This window comes from Octopus bimaculoides, chromosome 2 (genome assembly GCF_001194135.2).
Source record: "Octopus bimaculoides isolate UCB-OBI-ISO-001 chromosome 2, ASM119413v2, whole genome shotgun sequence".
Classification (NCBI taxonomy): domain Eukaryota; kingdom Metazoa; phylum Mollusca; class Cephalopoda; order Octopoda; family Octopodidae; genus Octopus; species Octopus bimaculoides.
This window is the reverse complement of record NC_068982.1, coordinates 13,157-39,374: the sequence shown is the minus strand read 5'-3', so window position 1 is coordinate 39,374 and position 26,218 is coordinate 13,157. Positions and strand designations below refer to the sequence as shown.

The 26,218-nt window shown below is 38.8% G+C and overlaps 1 protein-coding gene across 3 annotated transcripts in view; it reads left to right on the top strand.

The window, feature by feature from the left end:
- LOC106870756 (nicotinamide/nicotinic acid mononucleotide adenylyltransferase 1) overlaps nt 1-20,618 on the top strand; it is a 38,951-nt gene extending 18,333 nt beyond the window's left edge. For all 3 annotated transcript variants that reach the window (XM_052975170.1, XM_014916952.2, XM_014916951.2), the window contains 7 exons: nt 865-932; nt 5,361-5,485; nt 10,399-10,529; nt 14,366-14,467; nt 17,470-17,528; nt 18,216-18,314; nt 19,352-20,618. In XM_052975170.1, coding sequence (XP_052831130.1) covers nt 865-932; nt 5,361-5,485; nt 10,399-10,529; nt 14,366-14,467; nt 17,470-17,528; nt 18,216-18,314; nt 19,352-19,619 — 852 coding nt within the window. In that variant the 3' untranslated portion in view covers nt 19,620-20,618. The remainder of the gene's footprint in view (nt 1-864; nt 933-5,360; nt 5,486-10,398; nt 10,530-14,365; nt 14,468-17,469; nt 17,529-18,215; nt 18,315-19,351) is intronic.
- Nucleotides 20,619-26,218: the final 5,600 nt, after the last annotated feature.

The window sequence follows — 26,218 nt, the reverse complement described above, 5'->3', positions numbered from 1 at the left end:
GTGACACGTAAAAGCGCCCACTACACTCTCTGAGTGGTTGGCGTTAGGAAGGGCATCCAACTGTAGAAACTCTGCCAAATTAGATTGGAGCCTGGTGTTGCCATCCGGTTTCACCAGTCCTCAGTCAAATCGTCCAACCCATGCTAGCATGGAAAGCGGACGTTAAACGATGATGATGATGATGATGATGATGATGATATATATATATATATATATATATATATATGACATAGCTATGCACAGGCATGACTGTGCAGTTGAGAAATTTGATTCCTACCCATGTGGTTTCAGGTTCAATTCCACTATCCATCTTGGGCAAGTGTTTTTTACTATATCCCTGTACCAACCTAACAACAAAAGCTTTGCAAGTAGATTTGGTAGATAGAAACAGAAAGATCCCTTTGTGTGTGTGTGTGTGTGTGTGTGTCTGTGTCCTATTGTGTTTGGATTATGTCCTTGTTTTAAATGAATGTCACCATCAAATACAGGTGAATGTCTTTCATTTCTAATCCTCTGTGAAGTCATGCGCAGCCTTTGTGCTGTTTGTATTCAAAGGACTCTGAAAACTATTACCTTTCTTGGAAACAGCAGGCAAGGATTGGTGACAGGAAGGACATATGGCAGTGGAAAAATCTGCCTCAAGTTATTTTGTCTGACCATGCAAACATAGCAGAGCGAACATTAAATGGTGACCATGATAATGATGATGATGATGATGGTAGTAGTGGTGGTGGTGGTGGCAGTGACGACGATGGTAGCAGTGGTGGTGGTGATTATGATTATGATGATTGTGTAAAACGTATGCACACCCAATCACACATATACAAAAGCTTCTACCTAATGACTGTAAAATTTCTCTTTCAGGGGTTGGAGAAAGCTTCTCATCGCTGTGAAATGGTTCAGTTAGCATTAGAATCAATGGACTGGGTCAGGTATCAGTATAAGAAATTTCATTTAGATTTTCTATTTTTTCTCTCCAATATTCTCTTTATTGAGGGTGGTGATATGGCAGAAGTAGAGCAGCAGTCTAAGTGCACTGCAGTGATCAATTTTCCCCTACAACATTCTGAGTTCAATTTTGGCTGGTGTCACTTTTGAATTTTTTCATTTCTTATTTTCCAGTGGGATTTAGAAAATTAGTACCAGTTGTTATATATTAGTTTTAAATTTTAGCTCAATGCCAGTAATCTTGGGGGCAGAGGTAAGCTGATTACATTGAAACCAATGACAAAGTCGACCTTGGTGGACTTTGACCTCAGAATGTAAAGATGGACAAAATGCCACTAAGCCTTTTTCTCACTGTGCTAATGACATCTTGCCTTCAAATCTAAAGTCTTGTGCTTTAGTGGTGATGATAGTGAGAAGAGAATTGATATGCACTGCCACTGTTAAATCTCTGTTGGATGAAGAATAACTTTAAAAAAAGAGTCAGAACTTCACATTGCCAACCAATGAAACACATGTAGGAAGTTGAAAGGAATAACAATAGAAATAATTATAATTATTGCTTTATTTCAATTTTGTTGGTATACTAATGCAACAGTAATTACACAGCAGCATTTGGGTTCAGAATAAAGTTTTGAAATAGAAAAAGAATTCATCCACAGAGCACAGCAGATCTTTAGGCGATGTTCTAGTAAGTTCTGTTTCTTCATGATCGCAAGTTATCTCCCTTGCACTACTCTGTTAACTGTGCATGATTAGGAACTCGTCACACTTGTAAATGGTGGTCTTCCCGAATGTGAAGCAGGAAGTTTTCTTGCTGTGTTGTTCTCTGTGGTTCATAATAATTCCTGACACTTGATACGTTCTGTTCATTTTGGTATCTGTTTAATCTATGGATTATGTTACCTGGAATAGGGGTCTAGCAGGATAACTCTTTGAACCAGACCTAATCTTGAGGACAAAGTTTATATAAACGTGTTTGTGAATACAGATTAAGAACTATAACATTACAAACACTAACCATGATAAAAAAGAAACAAGCTTCGATTACATGATACCAAGTTAAATATATTAATATATATCATTTACTGCTTGCATCCTAGTTTTAAGATAGGTGACCTGTATACCTATGTGTTCTGAGATGTAACTAAAATGACTCGAACAGTATCCAACTGTAAAATACTGCTTCAGTAGACTTAAAAAAATATTACTGATCATGGTGAATGATAGAATCACTTTTAAGTATATCCCAATAGATTTTCTAAAGAATTCAAAGGCTACCACTGTAAGTTACAGAATTTTGTATATGAATCTGTCTATGTAAACAATGCAATCATAGATAGAAAAAATAGGTAATGGATATATATTGATATTTCACGAATCAGCACCAAATCCAATCCATTAAATATTCCTGAATGCTTAAAACACCCACTTAGTTTAGGGGTGTAACACAATGCAACATTGTAACTTGCAGTGTTGGCTTTGAATTCCATAGAAATAAACTAGCGTGAGAATATCACTCTGCTAACATGAAATGTAAGACACAGTATTAACTTATAAACCTTGAATATTCTTGCTAGTATTGCAAGGGTTGCAAAACGAAATACTGTGATATATGTTATGGGAACGTCCATATGTATTTGTGTGTTTTAGAATGTCAATTTGATGGTTTGTTGCGGCAAAGTGATATTTATTTGACAGATTAGTCTGCCTACCTTTTGTTGTTCGTTGACAAACCAAGAAAATAGAAGTTCATAGTTTACAGAAAATGCTGATTAGATCATAAATGGGAAAGCTCGTTTCCAAATTGATGAAAGTTTTAAACAGTTTATTTTATCTTTTACTTGTTTCAGTCATTAAACTGTAGCCATGCTGGGGCACCGCCTTAAAGAATTTTAGTCGAATGGATTGGCCCCAGCGCTTCTTCTTAAAAGCCTGGTACTTATTCTCTTGATGTCTTTTACCAAACTGCTAAATTATGGGAACATAAACACACCAGCACTGGTTGTTGAGTAATGGTGGTGGGGGGGGGGACAAACATAGACACACACACACACACACACACACACACACACACACACACACACACACACGATGGGCTTCTTTCAACTTCTGTCTACCAAATCCACTCACAAGGCTTTGGCTGGCTCCAGGTTATAGTAGAAGACTCTTGTCCAAGATGCTACGCTGTGGGACTGAACCCAGAACTATGCAGTTGAGAAACAAACTTCTTACCACACCTCCCTACTCTGGATACAATGAAAAAACTAACTCTATTTTGAATGTTGTCATGTATGAACAGCAATGCTCCATGACCATGAAAGGTAGGCTGTGAATGGAGAGGATATGCAAATGCTAGGAAGAAATGAAGTCAGCTGCACTGGATGTGCAATGTCAGTGTGCACATACAAGAAAGTGCAAAGGTGTGGACAGCTGCATAAAGAAGTGGTAATTACTAAATGTAGATAGAACTTATAGGAAAAGGAGATCCAGAACGACATGGGATGAAGTAGTTGAGGTTGACCTGCAGATGTTGAGCCTCAGGGATGAGATAACAATGGACTGACATGATTTTGTCCATATGTTGTACTTGAGAAGATTTGGTCAGAAAAAATGAAGTCCAGTGAACCTTCCCCCATAATTTATCTTCTAATACCCACCCTTCTATCAATCTTCTAACTAGAGCATAAGTGCTCTAAATTATCCCCCAACACTTTATATCGTCTGCTTATTACTGCTACTTATTACCTCCTCCTCTTCCTCCTTGACACACTCATAATTTAACCCCACCCCACCCTGGTCTTCCCACTCACCAAGACCACATTTACCTCATCTCCAACCCTTTGTCTCTTTCTTCTCACACTCTCACAAACCTTCTGACTTTGAATCCTTATTCTATTCACCTTCTACCTCACTGTCTCTTTGCTCTCTTGCCAACTGGGGAAGCCATTTGTCTCCTCTGCAGCAAGACATCTGCACTTGTCCCTTTATCATACTTTAACCTCTCAACATCTGGTGTAAAGCTACTTCCCTCAATACTACACCTCCACTCAGTTGAGGGCTCTTGTCTGGCAAGTTACCTGCTGACCTCACTAGAGCCACTGTCATGGAAAAAACACCCAGAACATTCTGTAGAGGGTGTTGATGGAGAAGCTATGCTAAAGCAGACATCGGAGCTTGAGGCAATCCTCTGATTTGTTTCCCATCAAACTGTCCAGTCCATACCAATATGGAACACAGACATTAAGCAATGATGATGATGATGATGATGATGATGATGACAATGCCAACAATCCACACATGCTAATCTTGAGCAATGCAGCAAACGTATGCAATAGAAATTGGCTGATATGGAAGCACCAAAGAGATTGATGAGACTCTCTTCAGTCTGAAACCATTCAGCCCATACATATATTCTTTGAACTATTTAGTCTCATCATTCATTGTCCTCATCTGGTCACACTGCTTGTATGAACTTGTACGTGACTGTGTTGCCATCCACTTCTATTGTTGATCATATTCGGTAAGTCAGAGGGATTGCAGTTTATGTCATCACCTGCTTGATTTAGGTCTTGGCAAAATAGAATAAATAAGCTTAAATCTAAACAGAACAATCAAAACATTATCTGGTACACTTATTCTGGCAGCAAGATTCATAGAGGCATCAACTGCGAATCTGAAGTCCTACAACCACTTAGATGAGCTGGTGCAGTTGTGGACTCATTGATCAAGGATGTTGGGCACCAGCAATATCTGTGCAGAGGAACAACAGTTCAGACCTTTATGTCTCTTGTCCTCTGCTCTATAGTTGTGAGACTTGGACACTGTCCAAGGCCCTTAGGAGCTGCTTCAACTCCTTTGGTACTTGGAGACTCCACAGGATTATAGGTTACCATTTGTTGGATTTTGTATCTTACCAACAATTCTGCTCAGAAACTGGGATGCACCCTGTTACTTGTATGATTTGAGAGTGCCATCTCAGACTGTTTGGCCAAGTTGCTTGATTTTCTGAGTTAGAGACCCTACTTACCATGTTCTCTTCAGTGAGGGTTTGGTTGGGTTGATGGCTGACCATATGGCACCTGGTCATGTCAGACGAGGTATCTTGTGGGAACAGAACTGGGATTCAGGTTGCCCAGAAGAACCCCCAGAATATATCGACAAATGGTGAATGCAGCAATGCACCGCAACAGTGCATGTCCTTTCCCTTTACCTGACCTGACCTCACTGCGTGGTTTTTGTTTTACCATTTTCACTAAAGATCCAATATTAATTCCAAACTAACCAAAATAACTTTTTGTTTTTTTTTTCATTCTTTTGTTGTCTCTTGTATTCTTTTTGTTATTCTTTATTTAGTCTTTTTTTGTCTTTTCATATTTTTCTTCTTTCTTTCTTCACATTTCTATCCATGTTAGGTTAGACACATGGGAAAGTGAACAAGACAAATGGACAGAGACTCTCCATGTCTTGGAGCATCATAGTTCCAAACTACGTACAGTTGACAGCAATGCTAATATATCTTTAAAAAATGTTTCGAAAGGTAAGAACTATCTGAATAGGATTTTAACAGTAATAACTTTTAAATCAATCCTTTTTTTTTGTTTTTCAGAAGCGTTTCTACAAATTATGCAGAATCTTTTGTCAACACTTTAAATTTGTTTTACTAAAGTTTATTTAGAACAGCAGACTAATAATGTCAGTGGACTTTAAATTCTTCCTACCAATAATCTTTACAAAACCACTAATGTTTACAGACTGTTAGAATATGAGGATGTAAGGGGGTGGAGGTAGTGGTGTTTTCATAAATAGCAGATGTGAGACGTAGAAGCAGGCATAGCTTGTATAGATGTAGATGTAGAGTAAACTCTAGGTAATACTGATTTCCAATGGCACTGTCACTGAGTGCAATTCTTAGAATGCCTTTTCAATCATTGTCCTGTATTATGTTGAAGGTAAAATCTACAGAGAAGCTTGCCTCAAATACTTCTCTATATGGAAAACTACCAGATTCTACACCAGAAATGGATAAAAAATGTTGGATTTTATATGATGTTTAAATTCAGCTTCAAGAGAGAACCATTTGTCACTCTTGAATGAGTACGATTTGGTAATAAGAGACTGTACTCTAACAAATTGTTGAAGGTACCTATATAGTTGTGAGCAGACATAGGCGTTCTCTCAATTTGTTATCTTATGATATGATCCAATGGCCCATAGAGAATGTCATGGCTGGAGGGAGCTGCACCAACATTGTTTGTACTCATTGTCATCTTAGTAGACTGGAGCAATGTGATATTAAGCACCTTGTTCAAGGACACACTGTGCCATCTGATCCACGAATTGAACCCACACCATTATGATTGTGAGCCAAACCTTCACTTCATATATTGTAAATCACCTAAATACAACATTAATTGGTTATACATGTGCAAACAAGCACACTTGGGATGCCGGATATATTCCTCAAATGGACTCATTCAGAAAAAAAAAAAATTCTTTAAATTATATACACATTCAGAGTGTCATATCTTAACTCTATATTGTGTTGTCGTTCCTGGTATAGCGAGAATAGCCAAAACATAATTTCTACCAGATTCTCAATAAAGTTATAATGAACCACACACACACATAGAGAAGAAAGATATGCTAAAAATAGACAAGAGATCTTGTTGCAGCTTTTGTAGTCAAGTGTGTTTGTGACTCACTTTTAATGGTTTACCCCATAGCTGTTGTTTATTTTCGTTTTTAATCGAAAATATATAAAAAAAGAAGATTTATTTACAATTACATGAGCATGGGATGAACCCAGCACTTCATCTGGTAAATGAGCAAGGCCTAGATTCTTTACAGATGAGGAAATTATTGATGATGTTTATTCTTCAGTTGAAGAGTCTACCCTTAGGCAGGCAATGAGAGTGATTTGGACAATGAGACTGGAGAATGTGATGAGGAAGGTAGTGATTCGGGTGAACAAATAGTGTGATTTGGACAATGAGACTGGAGAATATGATGAGGAAGGTAGTGATTCGGGAGATGGGCTCATTATTGTTATTCACCTGAATTTTTTTTTGTGATTCCATCCATTAGTTTACCTCCAATCATTGCTTTTGATTTGTGTATGCATCTATTTATTTTTTTTGCTCAAAAGCCCAGGTGGAGGAGAAAGTTAGACTCAAGGGATTAAAGTGTCTTGTTTGCTTTTTGGTACAACTGAGAAGAAGAGGAAGGTGTCTGAGATTGAAAGGTGCAAAGAAATGAGAAAGTTATCCGTAAATTGCGTAGCAGACATCAATGCTTGCAACAGTGTAGAACCCAATAAAGGCACCCAGGGGCGGATGTTAAACTTAGCTATGGATTAAATCTACTAATCCAAGAATAGGAACTGTCACTTTTGCAGGCCTTCCAGAGGCAAGATCTGAACCTTGTTGCCCCATATAAAACTGAATCCAAAGCCATCTCGTTATGAATGGCACAGCCTGACCACACAGCCATCCTGCGACAACTGTCCCCCTTCCAGCAGAGGAACTTTTGCTCTTTTGATCATGCAAGGTACTTGGTAACCCTGTCAGTGCTGGTGCTACATAAGAAGCACCAGTATCTTATCTATAAAGTTGGTGTTAGGAAGGGAATCCAGCTGCAGAAACCATACTAAAATGGACAATGGAGCCTGGTGCAGCTTCTTGCCTGGCCAGCCCCTGTCAAACTCTCCGACCCATACCAGCATGGGAAATGGACGTTGATGATGATGATGATGATGATGATGATGATAAGTACAGTTTCTTAGTGATTTGTTTTTTATGTTTTTTTTTTTATGTCGGGCCCTAATGATGTTTCTTTACAGACAAAACAATTAGAGAGAGAACACTAAAAATAACTATTTTCTAGAAAAAGTTCGATTCTCCTGCAGATTCTGACTTCAGATTCTCCTGGAGAAGATCTTGATTGGCCAACACAATTTATCTCATGCTGACCAAATACAACAAACGGAAGTGCATTGGATGTGAATCTGCTTTAAAAAAAACAAAAAAGTGAAACATAGAAGAAGACAATTACATTAATTACCTGGAGACAAGAACAGGTGTGTTTTAGTGGAGATTTTGCATCTCTCACAAATAACAGGGTAGTTTTGCAACTGATAGCTTGCTGCTGCTACTACTGCTGCTGCACTGTGTTCATCCTGATGTTCTATCCAAGGAAAGGTTTTTCTCTTGCCATATGTTGTGGAAGAAAGCTGTAATTCCTTATGTGATATGCTGTTGAGGCAATATTTGGGTTTGTATTGTGAAAAGGTTTGTAATTCTCCAAATAAAATGAACCAAAATGATCAATTGCTACAGGTGAGTTTATCAAGATTGTCTTGCGACCATCAGCTTGGACTTTGGTCCCGTTGTGATTCAATCAAAGCATTGGCAGAAATTTACAAGACTATGTTGTACAGAAGTTTAACTGTTATACACACATATCATCATCATCATCATCATCATCATCATCATCATCATCATTGTTATTATCATCATTTAATGTCTATCTCCCATGCTAGTGTGTGTTGGGTCCATGCACCAGCACTGGTGAGGTCACCACGTAACTTGCAAGACAAAGATCCCTCAACTGAGAGGGGGAGTGGTGTTGAAGGACGTGGATTTGTGACAGGTGATGAAAGGTTACACTATGGTAGAGGGACAGAAACAGGTGTCTTGCTGTAGAGAAGATATATGGATATCCCAGTCAGAGAAAGAGAGAGGGAGAAAGAGAGAGAGAAGGAGAGAGGGAGAGAGAGAGAGAGAGAGAGAGAGAGATGGTGGTGATGTGCCAGGGCCATACTCTCAAGGTATGTGAATATAAATGGAACGGTAAGGAGTTGTTGTGGGTGCATGGGTAGGGAGTTCATGAGAGTGCAAAAGGGAGAATGCAGTGAGTGATGAATTATGAGTTTATAGGGAAGAGACGCAAGAGTAATGATAGAGTTGACAGAGCAGTGTTTGGCTGTAGGAATGGTTGGGGAGAGAAAAGCAGAGTGCATGAAGAAGAGATGTAAATTGGTTCATTGGTGTAGGGCATGTTAATTAATGTTACATGTGGGTGAAATATGAAGCACTTTCAGAACTCAGTTTTGCTGAGGTGAGAGGATCTTTTTCAAGAATCTCATATCAGCAGACATCTCAGTCCATTGTCATCCCTGTGAGGCCCAATATCTTGAGATTGGCCCTCATTGCTTCATCCCATGTATTCTTGGATTTCCCTCTTCTACAGATTCCACCCAATCTAAGCAATTGCTACTTCTTTATACAGCTGTCTTCATTCATATGTATCACATGTCCAAATCATCGTAGTCTCTCCCTAGCATTCTACATCTGATTCCTCTTATGTCCAACTTTTTCTCTGGGCACATTTGCACTTCATCGTATATGCACATGGATTTTGCACATTTGTTGACTAGCTTCATTTTTCTCTGGTCTGTGCATTTCTTCTGAATTCAGAGCCCATATCTCACGACCATGGAGCAGTTCGTATCGAAGCCTTCCACTCTGAGAGAGAGAGAGAGAGAGAGAGAGTCCTTTTGTTGTCAACAGACATAATAGCTCTCTGAACTTCTTACATACTGTTCCTATTCTAGCAACAATACTTTCAGAACATTCTCCTTCTCTGTTGATTTGGTCACCTAGGTAACAGAAACTATCTACAACCTCAATGGAGTCTCCTAGGAATTTGAGTATCTAATTCCTGTGTGTCCTTGTCACATATTGTTCCTGTACATCTGCCGCATACAAATACAACTTCTTCTGTTAACCAGCATGTGATTCCACTTCTTAAGTGTCCATAGCTTGCCCTGGGTGCAATGAATGGAACTGAGCCAATTACCTGACAGAAAGATGGTCTTATCTGCTTTTTGGCTCACAGAAACTTTGGTCTTTGCTAGATTAACTTTAAGGCTCTTTGATTCCAAGTTTTGCTTTCATCCCTGGATTTCTTCTCTGACTCCATTACAAATTCTATGTTAAGAGTGAGGTTATCAGCATATAGTATTTCCTAGGGACAACCAGTTTTAAATTCCTCTGTTATGGCCTGGAGGACTATGATGAATAAAAGGGGACTGAGAACTGGGTCCTGGTGAATCCCTACTTGTACACCAAATTTGTCGTTGTACTCATAGCCTACTGACCGCATCCCTGTACATGTCTTGTATGGCTCTAACATAAATATTTATTATTTTAGAAGGCTAATTGGTATTATATACCATCTGAGCTATTATATATATATATATATATATATATATATATATATATATATACAATAGCTTGGATGATATATATCATCCAAGCTATTATATGCAAGCTATGTATATATAAACAGGTCTAATTTAGTTATTTCTCAGTAGATTGAGAAACTGTAACATCTGAGATAGTATATATCATCCGATCTAAGAGAATTGTTTTGTTGAATTTTGCATTTCAGATGAAGTTGATGGCACACGAATGACTCTGCAGAACTTGTGTTTTACACAGCCAACTCTCCAAATCAAGCTGCTCTGTGGTGCTGATCTTTTAGAATCCTTTGCAAAACCAGGACTTTGGAAAGATGAAGATGTGTGTTTTACTCATTCTATTTTAGTTTCATATTTCTTTACTTGACCATTATTCTCTCCTCTTCTAACATATACATCTTCCAAAATATTAAGTGCCACTGCTTTTATGATGTTTCTTTATTTGAATGTTTACTTTGCATATCTCAGAAACAACTGAAGCTAACGAGGTCACATAATCAAAAAATAATTATTTAGAAAAATATATAATTTCTATTTTTCTCTTTTTTTGAATGTTTAAAAGATTTTAAAAACTTTCAAGAGAACATAACCTTTTGTCTTTTACTTGTTTTAGTCATTAGACTGTGGCCATGCTGGGGCACTGCCCTGAAGTATTTTAGTTGAACGAATTGACCCCAGTACTAATTTAACCCTTTCATTATCAGATTTCTTTTGAGATGCTCAGTGTTTCTTTAAATTAATTTTGAATATTAGAAAGAATTTAGTAAAATAACTTAGTTGTCATTAAGCTGGTGTTAAGAACATAAATTGTGACTAAGGTTTGGTGGAAGATTTTAATTCAGAACTTTTGAAAACAAGACATTTGTACTCAGAGCCTGAGCCAGTTTCAGCTGGGTTGGTCTCGAAAGGGTTAAGACTAGTGTTTATTCTATCAGTTCCGTTTGCTGAACCACTAGGTTACAGGGGCGTAAACATACCAACACTGGTTGTCAGAAATAAAGACACATACACAGATGTATATATAAATATATATGACGAGTTTCTTTCAATTCTTGTTTATCAGATCCACTTACAAGGCTTTGTTCAGCCTGAGGCTATAATAGAAGACTCTTGTCCAAGGTGTTACACAGTGGGACTGAACCCAGAACTATGTGGCTGAGAAGCAAACTTCTTACCATGCAGTCACTTCATTTTTTTCTGTTGGACCTCAAAGTACATATAAAGCTATAACTGATACCATATAAATATTAGGTTGGAAATCCATTTTGGATAGAAGAAGTCAAAAGCTGCTCATGGGACTCAAACACATGTCTCCTGTAGACATGACAGACGTTTCTACCATTAGACCAAAACAATCCTTGGAATTTCCAACTGCATTTTAGAGACTTTATTCTTACCTATGAAAAGTGTTTGTTGTTGACACAAAAAGAAATTTTAAAACTTTTAAAAGAAAATGGAATAATTCCCTTTTGGAAGCAAGGATCTTGAAGTTATTTGGTTGTTAAGTGGTCCTGTGTGTTGTTCTAACACAAGACATACAGGCTAACAGAGTCTCAATAGCCAGACACTTGGATGGCTTTTAGAGATTCTGATGATGATGTATTGGTTTCAGGATGTTTTTCACCTTTTACAATGTAGCTCTATACATGTATTACATAGGTAGATGTAATACATGTGTGTATGTATTATATATGCATAGGTAATACATCATCATCATCATCACCATCATTTAACGTCCTCCTTCCATGCTGGTATGGGTTGGACAGTTTGACAGGAGCTGGCCAGGCAGGAGCCTGTGCCATGCGTCTGTGTCTGTTTTGGCAGGGATTTTTTATGGCTGGATGCCCCTTCTAACACCAACCACTCTGCAGAGTGGGCTGAGTGCCTTTTACATGGCACTTGCACAGGTGGGGGGCAGTTTTGGCATGGTTTTTACAGCTGGATGCCCTTCCAAATGCCAACCACTTTACAGAAGTGAACTGGATGCATTTTAAGTAGCACTAGCACTGACCGGGTCACCAAGTAACTTTGCAAGACAAGGCATCTTTGAGAGGGGGGGCATTGGAGGAGGACAGAAACAGATGTCTTGCTGCAGAGGAGGAACCTGGTTACCCAGCCAAAGAGAGGGAAAGAGAGAGGGAGTGTGTGTTAACATGAATGAGGGCAGAAACAGGTGTACTGCTAAAGAGGAGGGAGATAGTTACGTAGAGAGAGAGAGAGGGAGCAAGAGCAGGAGAGGGATGGTGGCAGGTGCTAGGGTATATATATATATATATATATCATCATCATCATCATCTTCATTGTTTAATGTCTGCTATCTACACTAGCATGGGTTGGATGGTTTGACTGAGGACTGGCAAGCTGGGAGGCTGCACTAGGCTCCAATCTGATTTGGCAAGGTTTCTACAGCTGGATGCCCTTCCTAATGCCAACCACTCCGAAAGTGTAGCGGGTGCTTTTTACATGCCACTGGCATGGGAGCCAGTCAGGTGGTACTGTCATTAGCCACACTCAAATGGTGCCTTTTATTTGCCACATGCATGGGTGTCAGTCAGGTGGCACTGGCATTGGGCATGCTCAGATGGTGTTTTTTATTTGCCACTGGCACTGGCATCGGCCACAACTATGATTTCACTCTGTTCAATGGGTCTTCACCAGCACAGCATGTTGCCTGATGATTGAAGGATGATTTTTAATGGGCCAGTCATGTGACACTGGCATCAGTCACGATTATGGTCTCCCTTGGCTTGCCGGGTCTTCTCAAGCACAGCAGATCTCCAAAGGTCTTGGTCACTTGTCAAGGGCTGCAATGGGTTCCATAGTCTGTTTTGGCTCAGTTTGGCTCAGCATACTGGTTACTTGTGACATGTTACCTTGATTTTAGGATAGGAATGCTGTTGTGGTGGGTGCCACATATCTCAGTCATCTTCCATCTCCTTTGTAAGGCTCTGGGTTTTGAGATCAAGCTTTACTATTTTGCCCCCTGTCTTTCTGGGGGGTCTCCCTCTTCTAAAGCTTCCCTCCACTTAAATTGATCGGTACTTCTTTATACAACTGACCTCATCCATCTGCATCATGTGACCATATCAACACCTGACTTTCCTCTCTTGCACACTGTATACAATTCCACTTCCACCTGACTTTCCTCTCAGTACTCAAGTACTTTGTTGCACATTTACACTGACATTGCATATCCAGCAGAGTATAAACAGGTAAAAACTATTTCAACTTCTCCATCCTATTCTTATTCTAGCAATTATACTTTCTGTATATCCTCTTCCACTGCTAATTAGATCACCTAGGTAGCAGAAATTTGGGACATTTAAAGAAATCAGTTTCCCATGTATCTGTGGTCTTTATGGCTCTCATACATCTTTCACACACAAGCATTGCTTTTTCTATTAACTTCTATTCCACTGCACTTCTTGTGTGTCCATAGCTTGCACTGGGTGCACCAAATGGAATTTCTGCCCATACCTTTCCTACATATCTAGCAGAGCCATTTACCTGAAAGGTGAAGGGTCCTGTCCAATTTCTTTCTTACAAGAACCTTGGTTTTTGCTAAGTTAACTTTAAGACCCTTTGATTTCAGGTTCTGTTTCCACACCTGGAATTTCTTTTCTAGTTCTGTTACAGATTCTGATATGAGGGCCAGATCATTAACATATAGTAGTTCTCATGGTCTTCCAGTATAAAATTCTTCTGTTATGGCTTAGAGGATGATGATGAATAGGGAGGGGGTCTGAGAACTAAGCCTTGGTGAACACCTACCTGTACACTAAATTCATCACTGTAGCCATGGCCAACTCTTACCTTAATAACAGCACCCCTGTACATGGCCTGCACCACTTTCACAAGCCATTCATCTACCCCTAGCTTTCTCTGCGACCACCGTATAACAGAGTGGGGTACTCTGTCACAGACTTTCTCTAGACCAACGAATGCCAAGTACAACAAGTCGTTCTTAGTTAAATACTTCTCTTATTACACAAGTTTACATACCTGTAAATTTGTGACTGTGAAAATAAAGGTAGAACTAAATTTTATTAACAAACCACTGTGACATTTTGGAGTTGTTATGGTTTCATAACTTTTGATTTTTTTAATATACATTCATGTATTGCAGTTTCTTATATTCTTTTCATTCTGTTTTCTTAGCTGGAGAAAATACTTTCCAAATATGGTCTTGTTTGTATCACTCGAGAGAACTCAGACCCAAGAAAGTTCATTTATGAAAATGATATGTTAAACAAATACCAGGTAAATGTTTTGCTTGAATTTGTTTTTTAATGGTGATGGTGTTGGTGGTGGCAGTGTTGTTGTTGTTGTTGCTGCTGGTAGTGGTGTTGTGAGTGGTGGCGGCGGCAGTGTTATGTTGTTCAGGTACAATCACTCATATTAGATGGCACCTTCTTTCTTCTGATACATATAAAAATAACACTATAAACTGATACTGTTTCATAGATCTTCATTCTGAAATTCAAATCCTCCCATTGTAAAAAAAAAAATCAAAAATATAAATGTCTAAAATAAAAAATAAATAAACATAAACACACACACAAATTGGTAAAATGTGCAAACGTTTATATAATTATTGTAGCCCTTGAAGACAAATTAAAGAGACAAAAACAGGTGTAATATTTAATTTACTTCAAATAACTGGTTTCATCTGTGTGTGTCTGGATGACAACCTCACCAGTAGCACCAGTAGCATAGAAAAAGCACCGAGTCTATGCTGTGAACTGGTTGGCACTAAGAAAGCCATCCGAACATAGAAACCAGATGAAAGCAGACAGTGGACACTTTGCTGTCCTTGGATCCATTCTTCAGTGTATGCCAGCATGGAGCATGGATGTTAGATGATGAGGATATGTGTGTGTGTGTGTGTGTGTGTGTGTGTGTATAGACATGGCCGTGTGGTTAAGAAGTTCACTTTGCAAGCACATGGCTTCAGGTTCAGTTCCACTGTACAACATCTTGGACAAGTGTTTTCTACCATAGCTCTTGGCCAACCAAAGTATTGTAAGTGAATTTGGACAACAGAAACTGAAAGAAGCCCATCTCAAATATATATATACGTACCTTTTATCTTTTTCCTTTTACTTTTTTCACTCATCAGACTGTGGCCATGCTGGAGTACTGCCTTGAAGAATTTTAGTTGAATAGCTGTGGTGAAACACAGTTTATTAGTCTTCAACATAAACACAGCTTCTATAGAGAACACTGATGACTTGATAATTGATCAATAAAACTAATTAATTAATGGGTCATTCCTTATCAAGATTAGACAAAAAATTCCAATAACATGGCAGATGCAATACAATTCCATTTTGAAAGCTACAAATGTTGCTTATAATGCAATAACCAAGTCTGTAGGTAAAAGGGATGGAAACGATTATTGGACCCTACAATTGTTTCAAAAGCACATTGGATGCATCGTATATAACATTACCAATGGCCCATAACTCTCCTGTCTGTGCCTTGTCCTCCAGGACTTTTTTAGTTATGAAATTAGACTGCTGCAGAGAAGAATGCAAAGATTCGGTTAACAGGAAAAAAATGAAAATAAATGTGAATCGAAGAAGCGATGCTTATTCACCAATTACTTTAGTGAGATAGGGGTTAGGGTTTCATTTTGTTATCAGCATCCTCAGATTTATGGAGTAGTTTCAGTAGATTATAATCTCATTAATATATATGTAGTGTCAATGATGGGAAACCATTGAGCTGAAAGCTGAGATGTTTATTGCTTATGGTAGATAAAAATGAGTAATAAAAGCCCCTATGGAGGAAACTAGGAAGAGAAACAGTGGGAGAAGTGAAATAAAAAGAAAAGAAGAAAGGACAAAGATGATGGTGAAAAGTTATTTGTATAATAATATACAAACCTATATATTGTTGCTATTATACAAAAGTGTCATAAGTCCAAAACTTTGCTTTTTCAGAAAACAAAAAAATAGTTTCACCATTCTATAGCAAAAACGTTGAACTACACTTTGACAATTTTTGATATCTTGGCATCTGAAGCAGCTGGAGATATGATAGTTTGACCAAAAGAACCGGCTATTGTAAGCAAAAATAAATATTGAAAAATATGCATTTGGCCAAATTTGGACATACGACAGTTTAACATCATCATCATCATCATCGTTTAACATCTGCTTTCCATGCTGGCATAGGTTGGACGGTTTGACCAGGGACTGGCAAGCGAGGAGGCTGCACCAGGCTCCAATCTGATCTGGTAAGGTTTGTACAGCTGGATGCCCTTCCTAACTCCAACCATTCCGAGAGTGTAGTGGGTGCTTTTTACATGCCAGTGGCTCCTAAAAAGCAACGATATATATATTTATATAATTAATAACATTGGAAGCAGTGTTAATACTTAAAAAAGTAATCTTGACCTCACACTTAAAGTAGAGGTTGTATTAGAACACAGAATACTGTGTCATTTACCCTGAGAGGAGCTGAATAAGGACCAGTGGTGCCTGAGAACATTCAAAATTGTATCGTTGACAGGCAAGAATTATCTGCTATGGCTGCCAGAATGACCAGATTATGTGATTTCACCCTACTATGATAGATGGCCAGCTGCAGCATAATAACCAAATCTTCCATCAATGATATATAGACTATTAGTGTCTCTTCAGGTGTTATATCTTCTAGTTGTAAGTATTCAATATAGCATTGGAACATCAACAGGTGGGAAGCCAGAAATGGTTGGTACAAAATAACATAGAGTTTACAGTGAGGTAAATAACAATGAAGAAGATATCAGGTGTTGGGAGGATGCTGGAGAGATGGAAGTGTCGAATCCCATTTAAGCCATAAATGCAATTTTGGGGTTGATTTCAGGTTTGGCATACATAGAAAAGCAACACAAATGGCATGAACTTTAAAGGCTATTTGTGTGTGTGTGTGTGTTTATCTAAGCTTTAAGTTATGTTGCTGTTGTCCCCTCTCCTGTCAACAAATAGCTTGCTTTAAATATTCAAAGACATGATGAAGTTATCCCTTGTAAATGAGATTTGGGTTAAGGAAATCCATGTTGAGCCATGTAAAATGACACATTCAAGCCATGGCAACATGGAAAAACAGGCATAAAAATGGACAAACAAAATATATCTTCACTTATATGTGATTTTCATATTGACATTGGTTGGATGCTGGATTGTATGTATGTGTGTGTGTGTGTGTGTGTCCAGTCATTATTCATCTATTTGTTCTTTCAACTTCAAGTTATCAAGTTTTTGTTTTTTTGCTAGGAAAATATATTTATTGTCCCAGAATGGATACGAAATGACATTAGTTCTACAAAGATTCGGTGAGTTTATCTTTCAGTTTCTTTTCCCCTTCTGTCACCCTTCTCTCTCTCTCGCTCTCTCTTCCCTCTAGATGGCTACATTGTTTGTTATATAAAATAGAAGTGCTAAACAATGATGTACATAAATATAAACTTGTTACCAGTTCAAATATGCTTCTCACATATACAAACCCCGTAGGAAATCCATTCATTGTATTTTGTTATGGAGAACCAGGTCAATGGATGCATGTATTTCAGAGTGGTTATTTCTCTTCAGCATCAGATACCAGAAAGAGGACTACTACAAACTGATAAGAAATGGATACCTCTTATTATATTGCAGCCATCATACTATGACTGGTTGTGGTAATCAATTATTTGTATCCATCTGTCCTCTTCCCCCTCTATCCCTTTCTCTCATCCCTTACCCATCTTACTCTTCCCTCTCTCTCTCCCCTCCTGTCTACCCCTTTCCCCTCTCTCACTCCCTTATACCCCTCCCGCCTCTCTCACCCCCACCATTCCTCTACATGGATATATTGTTTGTTATATGTTCTTTTGCATCTGTCTTTACCTTTCCCTTTGTCTTTTATTTTTCTTTTCTTTTCCTTTATTTCTTTCTTTCTGTCTTGTGGTGGTGGTGGTGGTGGTGGTGGTGGGGGCACTAATAAAGAGGATTAGGATTGTGATTATGAAATTATATTGCAGCCGAGCCTTGCGGCGTGGTGAAAGCGTGAAATTCCTCTTGCAAGAACCAGTTATAGATTATATTCACCAGCACCAACTCTATAACGTAAACACTTTCAAGTAAGTTTTCAATTTCTACTCAATTTTCTTTTAATTTTACCTGTATCAAGTTGTTGCCACCACCATATGTCACAGTATTTAGCCTGTCTGATTACTCGAGTGTCTTCTCTGATACCTGAACAACTACTGAAACTAGAAATGACCACAAAGGATTTTAAACATTATTAGCACCAATTGCATTGGGACAAGAAATCAAGCCACCGAAAGATTTATCTTGCACTTGTCTGTTTCTCTTTTATGTGTTAAATTCGCTCTTATGATATACATTGAAGCATTGAAGGAAGTTTACAGAAGATTGTTGAAGTAAATATTATGGAAGTATCAGAAGAAAAAAACTTATGTAAGGTATCGGTCATTAATGTCTTGCATTCAGTGTCATTAGTGTCATCGTAAGAAGACCGGTTCTCATGTAAAGAAAAGTTGTGAGGGTAAAATTTATGGGATAATTAGTAGTTGTTAATGATTTCAAATTAGTCTTGATTAGATCAGGAGAATGTCACTTCATTTTTATTGTTAGGAGATATAGCTAGTTGCTGCTGCAGCATGTACAATTTCTCACAGAGACAAAGGCCATTGCTGAGTGCATTGGTTGAAAAAGGTAGGTGGGGTGTAACAATTTATTGGCCTCATAGACTCCAGATAAAATGGGGATGTGTGGGTGGAGCTCCCCCTGTCTTTGGATTTGAGTGCAAGTTTTGAGCATACCCACCTTGTAAGTCTTGTGCACTACCCTGGAATACACACACATATAGATTCCAAATGACATCTGGAACATTTCAAATAACCACTCCCAAAATCCCTTCTTTCAAAGCCCGTGAAAACAAATCAATCAATAGCTTTCAGCCAAATCCTGATTACCTCCTTTTTCTTAATGCATAGAATTTGTACACTACTTCAAACAATCTATACACATACATACATACATCTTGTAATACATTGTTTATATTGGTTTGTATTGTTTACTAAAGCACTGTTGAGCATATTTATTATGTGTGAAAGAGAAGGTTGCAACTCATCATTTCATTTCTTATTCTCAGGTCTAACAAGAATCTTAATGAGATTGTAAAGTTCATGTACTCCCACACATTCAAGAATGTAGTAGAAGTGAAAGGAATGTCTTTGCAATCATCAACCTTCAGTTCCACAGAATCTTCATCTCATTCACCAAAAAGGCAAAGGGAATTTGATGAAACTGATTACATTCAAAATTCACCGAAGCGCAGGACGTGTATGGGAGATATTGGTGGCTTGATGCGTAAAGTGAAAAGTGCTAGAATGGCTTTTACACCGGAAACATGTGTTTAAAGAAGAATTTTAAAAACATGCAAAAGGAAAAACAAATACTTGAGCAAGAACCCCCCCTTAAAAATAACTTCTGACTGTTCCTCTTAGCCTTTTCTGTGTGGCTTATTGTTGATGTAATTACCTATGCAAACACAAGGATTATTGTTATTATATAAATATATATATATTTTCTTTTACTTGTTTCAGTCATTTGACTGCAGCCATGCTGGAGCACCGCCTTTAGTCGAGCAAATCGACCCTAGGACTTATTCTTTGTAAGCCTAAAAACTTATTCTATCAGTCTCTTTTGCCGAACCGCTAAGTTACGGGGACGTAAACACACCAGCATCAGTTGTCAAGTGATGTTGGGGGGACAAGCACAGACATGCATACACACACACACACACACACATATATACGATGGGCTTCTTTCAGTTTCCGCCTACCAAATCCACTCACAAGGCTTTGGTCGGCTCAAGGCTATAGTAGAAGACACTTGCCAAAGGTACCATGCAGTGAAACTGAACCGGGAACCATGTGGTTGGTAAGCAAACTACTTACCACACAGCTACTCTTGCCCTTATATTTCAAGCTACTTACCACGCATTTCAAGCTGCTTACCTGCGCTTATACAGCAAGCTACTTACCACACAGCCACTCCTATATTGGGTACATTTTTATATTCATATCAATTCTTTTACACATACATATGTATACACACACAACTATGCTTGTATAAATGAATGATGAATAACAAGTTGTTTTCTATATTTATTTATGTATAAATATATATTAGAACATGTGGAGAGGATACTGTATGAAACCTGAGCTGTCCAAGCTTTGGTAGGATAAGGAAAGGGATGTAAAAATGCTGATGAATGAAATATAATTGTGTAATATCAACAAAGTATAAACCTGCAAGACACAACACCATTGTATCTCCCACTTTTGTTAATGATTTCATTGTTTGTTATTATTTTAAGAAAAACAATAAAAACAAAATCAGCAACAACAATATCATTAACTTTTGAATATAATTAAAATATTTCTTGTAGCAATTAAAAAGTACAATGCATCATCATCATCATTTAACTCTTATGTACCTGGCTTTCGTTGACATGGAGAAAGTCTTTGACAAGATTCCCCAATCCCTTATCTGGTGGTCAATGAGGAAACTAGGGATTGAAGAATGGTTAGTGAGAGCTGTGCAAGCCATGTACAGGGATGCCCTCAGTAAGGTGAGGGTTGGCAACGAGTACAGTGAAGAATTCCAGGTAGAGGTAGGGGTCCACCAAGGATTAGTCCTCATCTCCCCACTATTTATCATAGTCCTCCAGTAAATAACACAGGAATTCAAGACAGGATGCCCCTGAGAGCCCCTCTGTGCTGACGACCTTGTGCTAATTGCTGAGTCACTATCAGAACTAGAGGAGAAGTTTCAGGTGTGGAAGCAAGGATTAGAATCAAAGGGCCTTAGAGTCAACCTAGCTAAAACCAAAGTCCTAATAAGTAGGAAGGCAGACAAACTACAAATCCCTTCAGGTAGATGGCCCTGCTTGATCTGTAGAAAAGGTGTAGGTAGAAATTCTAAGATGTACCCAGTGTAAGCTATGGACACATAAGAGGTGCAGCAATATCAAAAGAAGGCTAACTGGGAAGATAGTTTTTGTATGTGGCAGATGCTCAGGAGCAATAAACACTGAGAATATGCAGAGAACATTCCAGGGAGAAAACTAGAAGTAGTTAATAGCTTCCGTTACCTAGGTGACCAAGTTAGTAGTGGGGGAGGGTGCGCTGAAAGTGTAGCTGCTAGAATAAGAATAGCCTGGGCAAAGTTCAGAGAGCTCTTACCTCTGCTGGTGACAAAGGGACTCTCGTTCAGAGTAAAAGGCAGACTGTATGACGCATGTGTACGAACAGCCATGCTACATGGCAGTGAAACATGGGCTGTGACTGCTGAGGACATGTGTAAGCTTGCAGGGAATGAAGCCAGTATGCTCTGATGGATGTGTAATGTCAGTGTGCATACTCGACATTGTAAGTACCTTGAGAGAAAAGTTGGACCTAAGAAGCATCAGATGTAGTGTGCAAGTGAGATGACTGCGCTGGTATGGTCATGTGGCGAGAATGGATGAGGATAGCTGTGTGAAAAAGTGTCACATCCTAGTGGTTGAGGAAACCTGTGGAAGAGGAAGACCTGGGATGAGGTGGTGAAGCACGACCTTCAAACACTAAGCCTCACCGAGGCAATGACTAGTGACCGAGACTTTTGGAAATATGCAGTGCGTGAGAAGACCCGGCAAGACCTGTTGCGAAGACCCGTTGAGGCAAGTGAAATCAAAATCAAATCAAATTTGTAAATTCGATGACTGGCACCCATGCCAATGGAGCGTTAAGAGCACCATCTGAGCATGATTGCTGACTGGCTTCCACGCTGGTGGCACATAAAAGGCACCATTTGAGGGTGATCGTTACCAGCATCGCCTTACTGGCACATGAAAAATCATTTGAGCGAGGTCGTTGCTAGTGCCGCTGGACTGGCTCCTGAGCAGGTGGCATGTAAAAAACACCACTTGAACATGACCATTACCAGTAGCGCCTGACTGGCCCTTGTGCCGGTGGCACGTAAAAAGCACCTACTACACTCTTGGAGTGGTTGGCGTTAGGAAGGGCATCCAGCTGTAGAAACTCTGCCAAATCAGATTGGAGCCTGGTGCAGCCATCTGGTTCGCTAGTCCTCAGTCAAATCGTCCAACCCATGCCAGCATGGAAAGTGGACGTTAAACAATGATGATATATATATATATAACACAAATAAGTAACAAGGATGTCCAGGCATCAGCACATTATGGCTGTTTCAAGCGGTTTTATTTAATTGATCATTGCAAACATAACATCAGTTTGAAAGAAACTGCTCTCCTCGGAAACATACGACCAGATAGATTTCCAACATACAGGATACTCCATATAATTTTTTTAGCAAATTTTTCATCAGTACCAGAGACTAAAATACATTGCTTCTTTCTGCTATTCTTGTAGCAGAATGAATTTAGGGGAAAAGAATACCTAAATCCTTCTATAATTAAGAGTGGCAGAAGGCAATAATTGGGGTCAATAAAAAGGAATGGTGATAGAGCGACATTCATTTTTTCCCCTTATCACATTCAACAGACCTAATGCAGCAAATAGTCTACATCCCCTTAGAATTGAAACCATTGGGAATTGACAGTTCTTGTTGTTGGTGATAAATTAATTAATGTCAGATACTCTTTCTTACCCTTATTTCATAAAGTCTGCCATCCCTACATAAAAGAAAATGTCTCAGAAGATGGTAGTGAGATAATATTAAGACAAGGTGATAACCAGAAAGAGGGGTGGTCTAACATATTACCATTATAAACTAAAAGGCACCTAAAATGGAAAAACAAAGGAGGTCATATTGAGATCTAAGCGTGAGAACTAGGAATACGGGGTGGGGTGGGGGTAGGAATGTGCATCTAAACTTATCTACTAAAATATTAAAATTTAGAAAAGGATATAAGGACCCAGTAAAAGAAGGATAGATAAAACAATGTAAGCCATAAGAGTGGGGTCCTTTTATATAAAAAGAAACCTCATAATGCTTATTTCTAGCATAATGTTAAGGTGTTCTAGATAAAACTATTCAACAATGAATCTGTAATAAAATTCAGATATCATCTGAGTAGGGGTATACATTTTCTATTGTCTCAAAACCAAAGATTAAGGGCTAAAAAATATGATATTTCTGTAACAGGTACACTTATTTAAAAACCTTGGAAAAATATGTATATAAAAAAATTATCAACATTTTGAAAAAATCTGAAAGGATATAATATGGTATAAAAATAGTGTGTGTGTATATCATCATCATCATCGTTTAACATCTGCTTTCCATGCTAGCATGGGTTGGACGAATTGACTGAGGACTGGTGAAACCAGATGGCTACACCAGGCTCCAATCTGATTTGGCAGAGTTTCTACAGCTGGATGCCCTTCCTAACGCCAACCACTCCGAGAGTGTAGTGGGTGCTTTTACGTGTCACCCGCATGAAGGCCAGTCAGGCGGTACTGGCAACAGCCACGCACAAAATGGTGTATTTTACGTGCCACCTGCATAGGAGCCAGTCCAGCAGCACTGGCAACAACCTCGCTCAAATGTCTTTTCACATACCACTGGCACAAGTGCCAGGAAGACGACGCTCAGACAGTGCTCTTAGTGCTCCACTGCTACAGGTGCCATCACGACCCTTCGCTTGGCCCAACAGGTCTTTGCAAACCGAGTTTAGTGTTCAATGAAAGAGACGTTGGCATGGGTGCCGGTTACTATAGAGAGAAGTCACAAACTCCTTCACAATCTATAGAAGTTGGCTACTGGATTAACATGAATCGGAAGTAACAACAGAGTCCAGTCGTGAAAAGATGAAAAAATAAATCCTTTGGCTGGTGAATTAAAGAAGAGCTCACCAAAAGAACTTGATTCTACACATTTTAGAGGTAAACGAAAGAACTCACTAAAATATACTCCATGAATTTTTATTCACAATTAAAGTTCTTTTATTTTGCTTATACTCAATGGTTTTGTTTGTTATTGTCAACTCTCCTGACTTCTATAACTACTACTTCCTCTCAAAGTAAGTTGGCTTGCTGGGCTGACCTGTGGCTTTCCTTACTGCTGACTAGACTGTTGGAGCCATGTTGGTGGTGCTCAGGAGGCTGCAGTATGCAACGATATATATATATATATATATATATATATATATATATACACACACACACATGTAAAAACACAGACACACATATTCATTCTCCTATTGGTTTCTGTCCCCCTTATTCAGCCCATAATTGTTTCTGGCTGACACAAATCATAATATTCCTGATTATTTGAGATAAATATTGCTTTAAATTAGATTTCAATTAATTATGCACCATAATTATGTAACTCTGTAATTATCAATGTTTATTGCTAATGAAATAGCTGTTGCTGAAGTGAAATATGAATTATTTGTGAAATTATGCTCTTCTGCTCTCTCTCTCTCTCTTTGGGGAGGTTGTCTCCCCTGTCAGTAAATAGAAAATGTACTTTCTGTAGCTGAAGAATTCTTTGACTCTTATTTCTAGCAATGCTGGTATTCCCTGCACCATTCACTACATTTTAGGGACGGTGAATTATTTCCTTTTTGGTTTTGAATTGTGTCTAGCCACTTTAATTATTTTATAATTTTCACTTTACTATTTTGTGGAATCAGTCACTGGTAAACTCCTAGTCGTATGGTAAACTCTATCTATACTGGCAGGGTAGAATTTAACATCACCATACACTATGGAGTAAGCATTACTGATGAGCATTAAATTTCACGTGAATTCAGCATGCCACTCAGTTGTGGTGAGGAGGTTGTCTCCTCTTTGACTTTTATTCCTAGCAATGCCTTTTCTACAGATCGAGCAGGGCCATCTACTTGAAAGGATTTGTGATTTGTCTGCCTTCCTACTTACTAAGACTTTGGTTTTTGCTAGATTGACTCTAAGGCCCTTTGATTCTAGATCTTGCTTTCATACCTGAAACTTCTCCTCTAGTTCTGATAGTGACTCAGCTATTAAAGCAAAGTCATCAGCATAGAGAAGCTCCCAGGGGCATCCTCTCATGAATTCCTCTGTTATTGCCTAGAAGACTATGATGAATAAGAGGGGGCTGAGGACTGATCCTTGGTGGACAGCTACCCAGAATTCTTCACTGTACTCATTGCCAACCTTCACCTTACTGACAGCATCCCTGTACATGGCTCATACAGCTCTCACTAATCACTCATCTATCCCTAGTTTCCTCATTGACCACCAGATAAGGGATCAAGAGACCCTGACAAAGGCTTTCTCCATGTCAACAAAAGCCAAGTACAGAGGTTTATCTTTGGCTAGGTATTTCTCCTGCAGTTGCCTTACCAGAAATATAGCATCAGTGGTGCTTATACCTGGCACAAAACCAGACTGCATCTCGTCTAGACTGACCCTCTCCCTAATTAGTTGGGCTATGACCCTCTCTGTGACTTTCATTACCTGATCCAACAATTTGATACCTCTGTAATTATTTGTATTTCAAGCGTCACCTTTATCTTTGTAGCAGTTGACTATGGTGCTGTTACACCAGTCATTGGGTATGACTCCTTCGTGTATCACCTGGTTAACAATACGGGTGACTAGACTATAGCTGACTCTGCCAGATATTTTAAGCATCTCTGCAGTGATTCCTGATGGGCCGGGGGCTTTCCCTGTCTTCATACCCTTAATTGCTCTATCTACCAAGGTACTGTCAATTCAGATAGCTGGTCCCTCTGTTGGGTTGACATGTGGCTGACTCTCTTCTTCCCATTTATTCTCTTCATTTAGCAACCTTTCATAGTGGCATCTCCAAACCTCTCTCTTTGCAGCCTCATTAAATGCAAGTGCACCATCATCCATGTGGACACATTTCTCTCCTATGACATCACAATTCTCTCTCACACACTGTCTTGCAACACAAAACACTTCAAGTCTTTGGTCCTCACAACACAGAGCAGTGGCAAATTTCTTCTTATCTGCTTCCCCTCTGGCTAAATAAAGCTGTC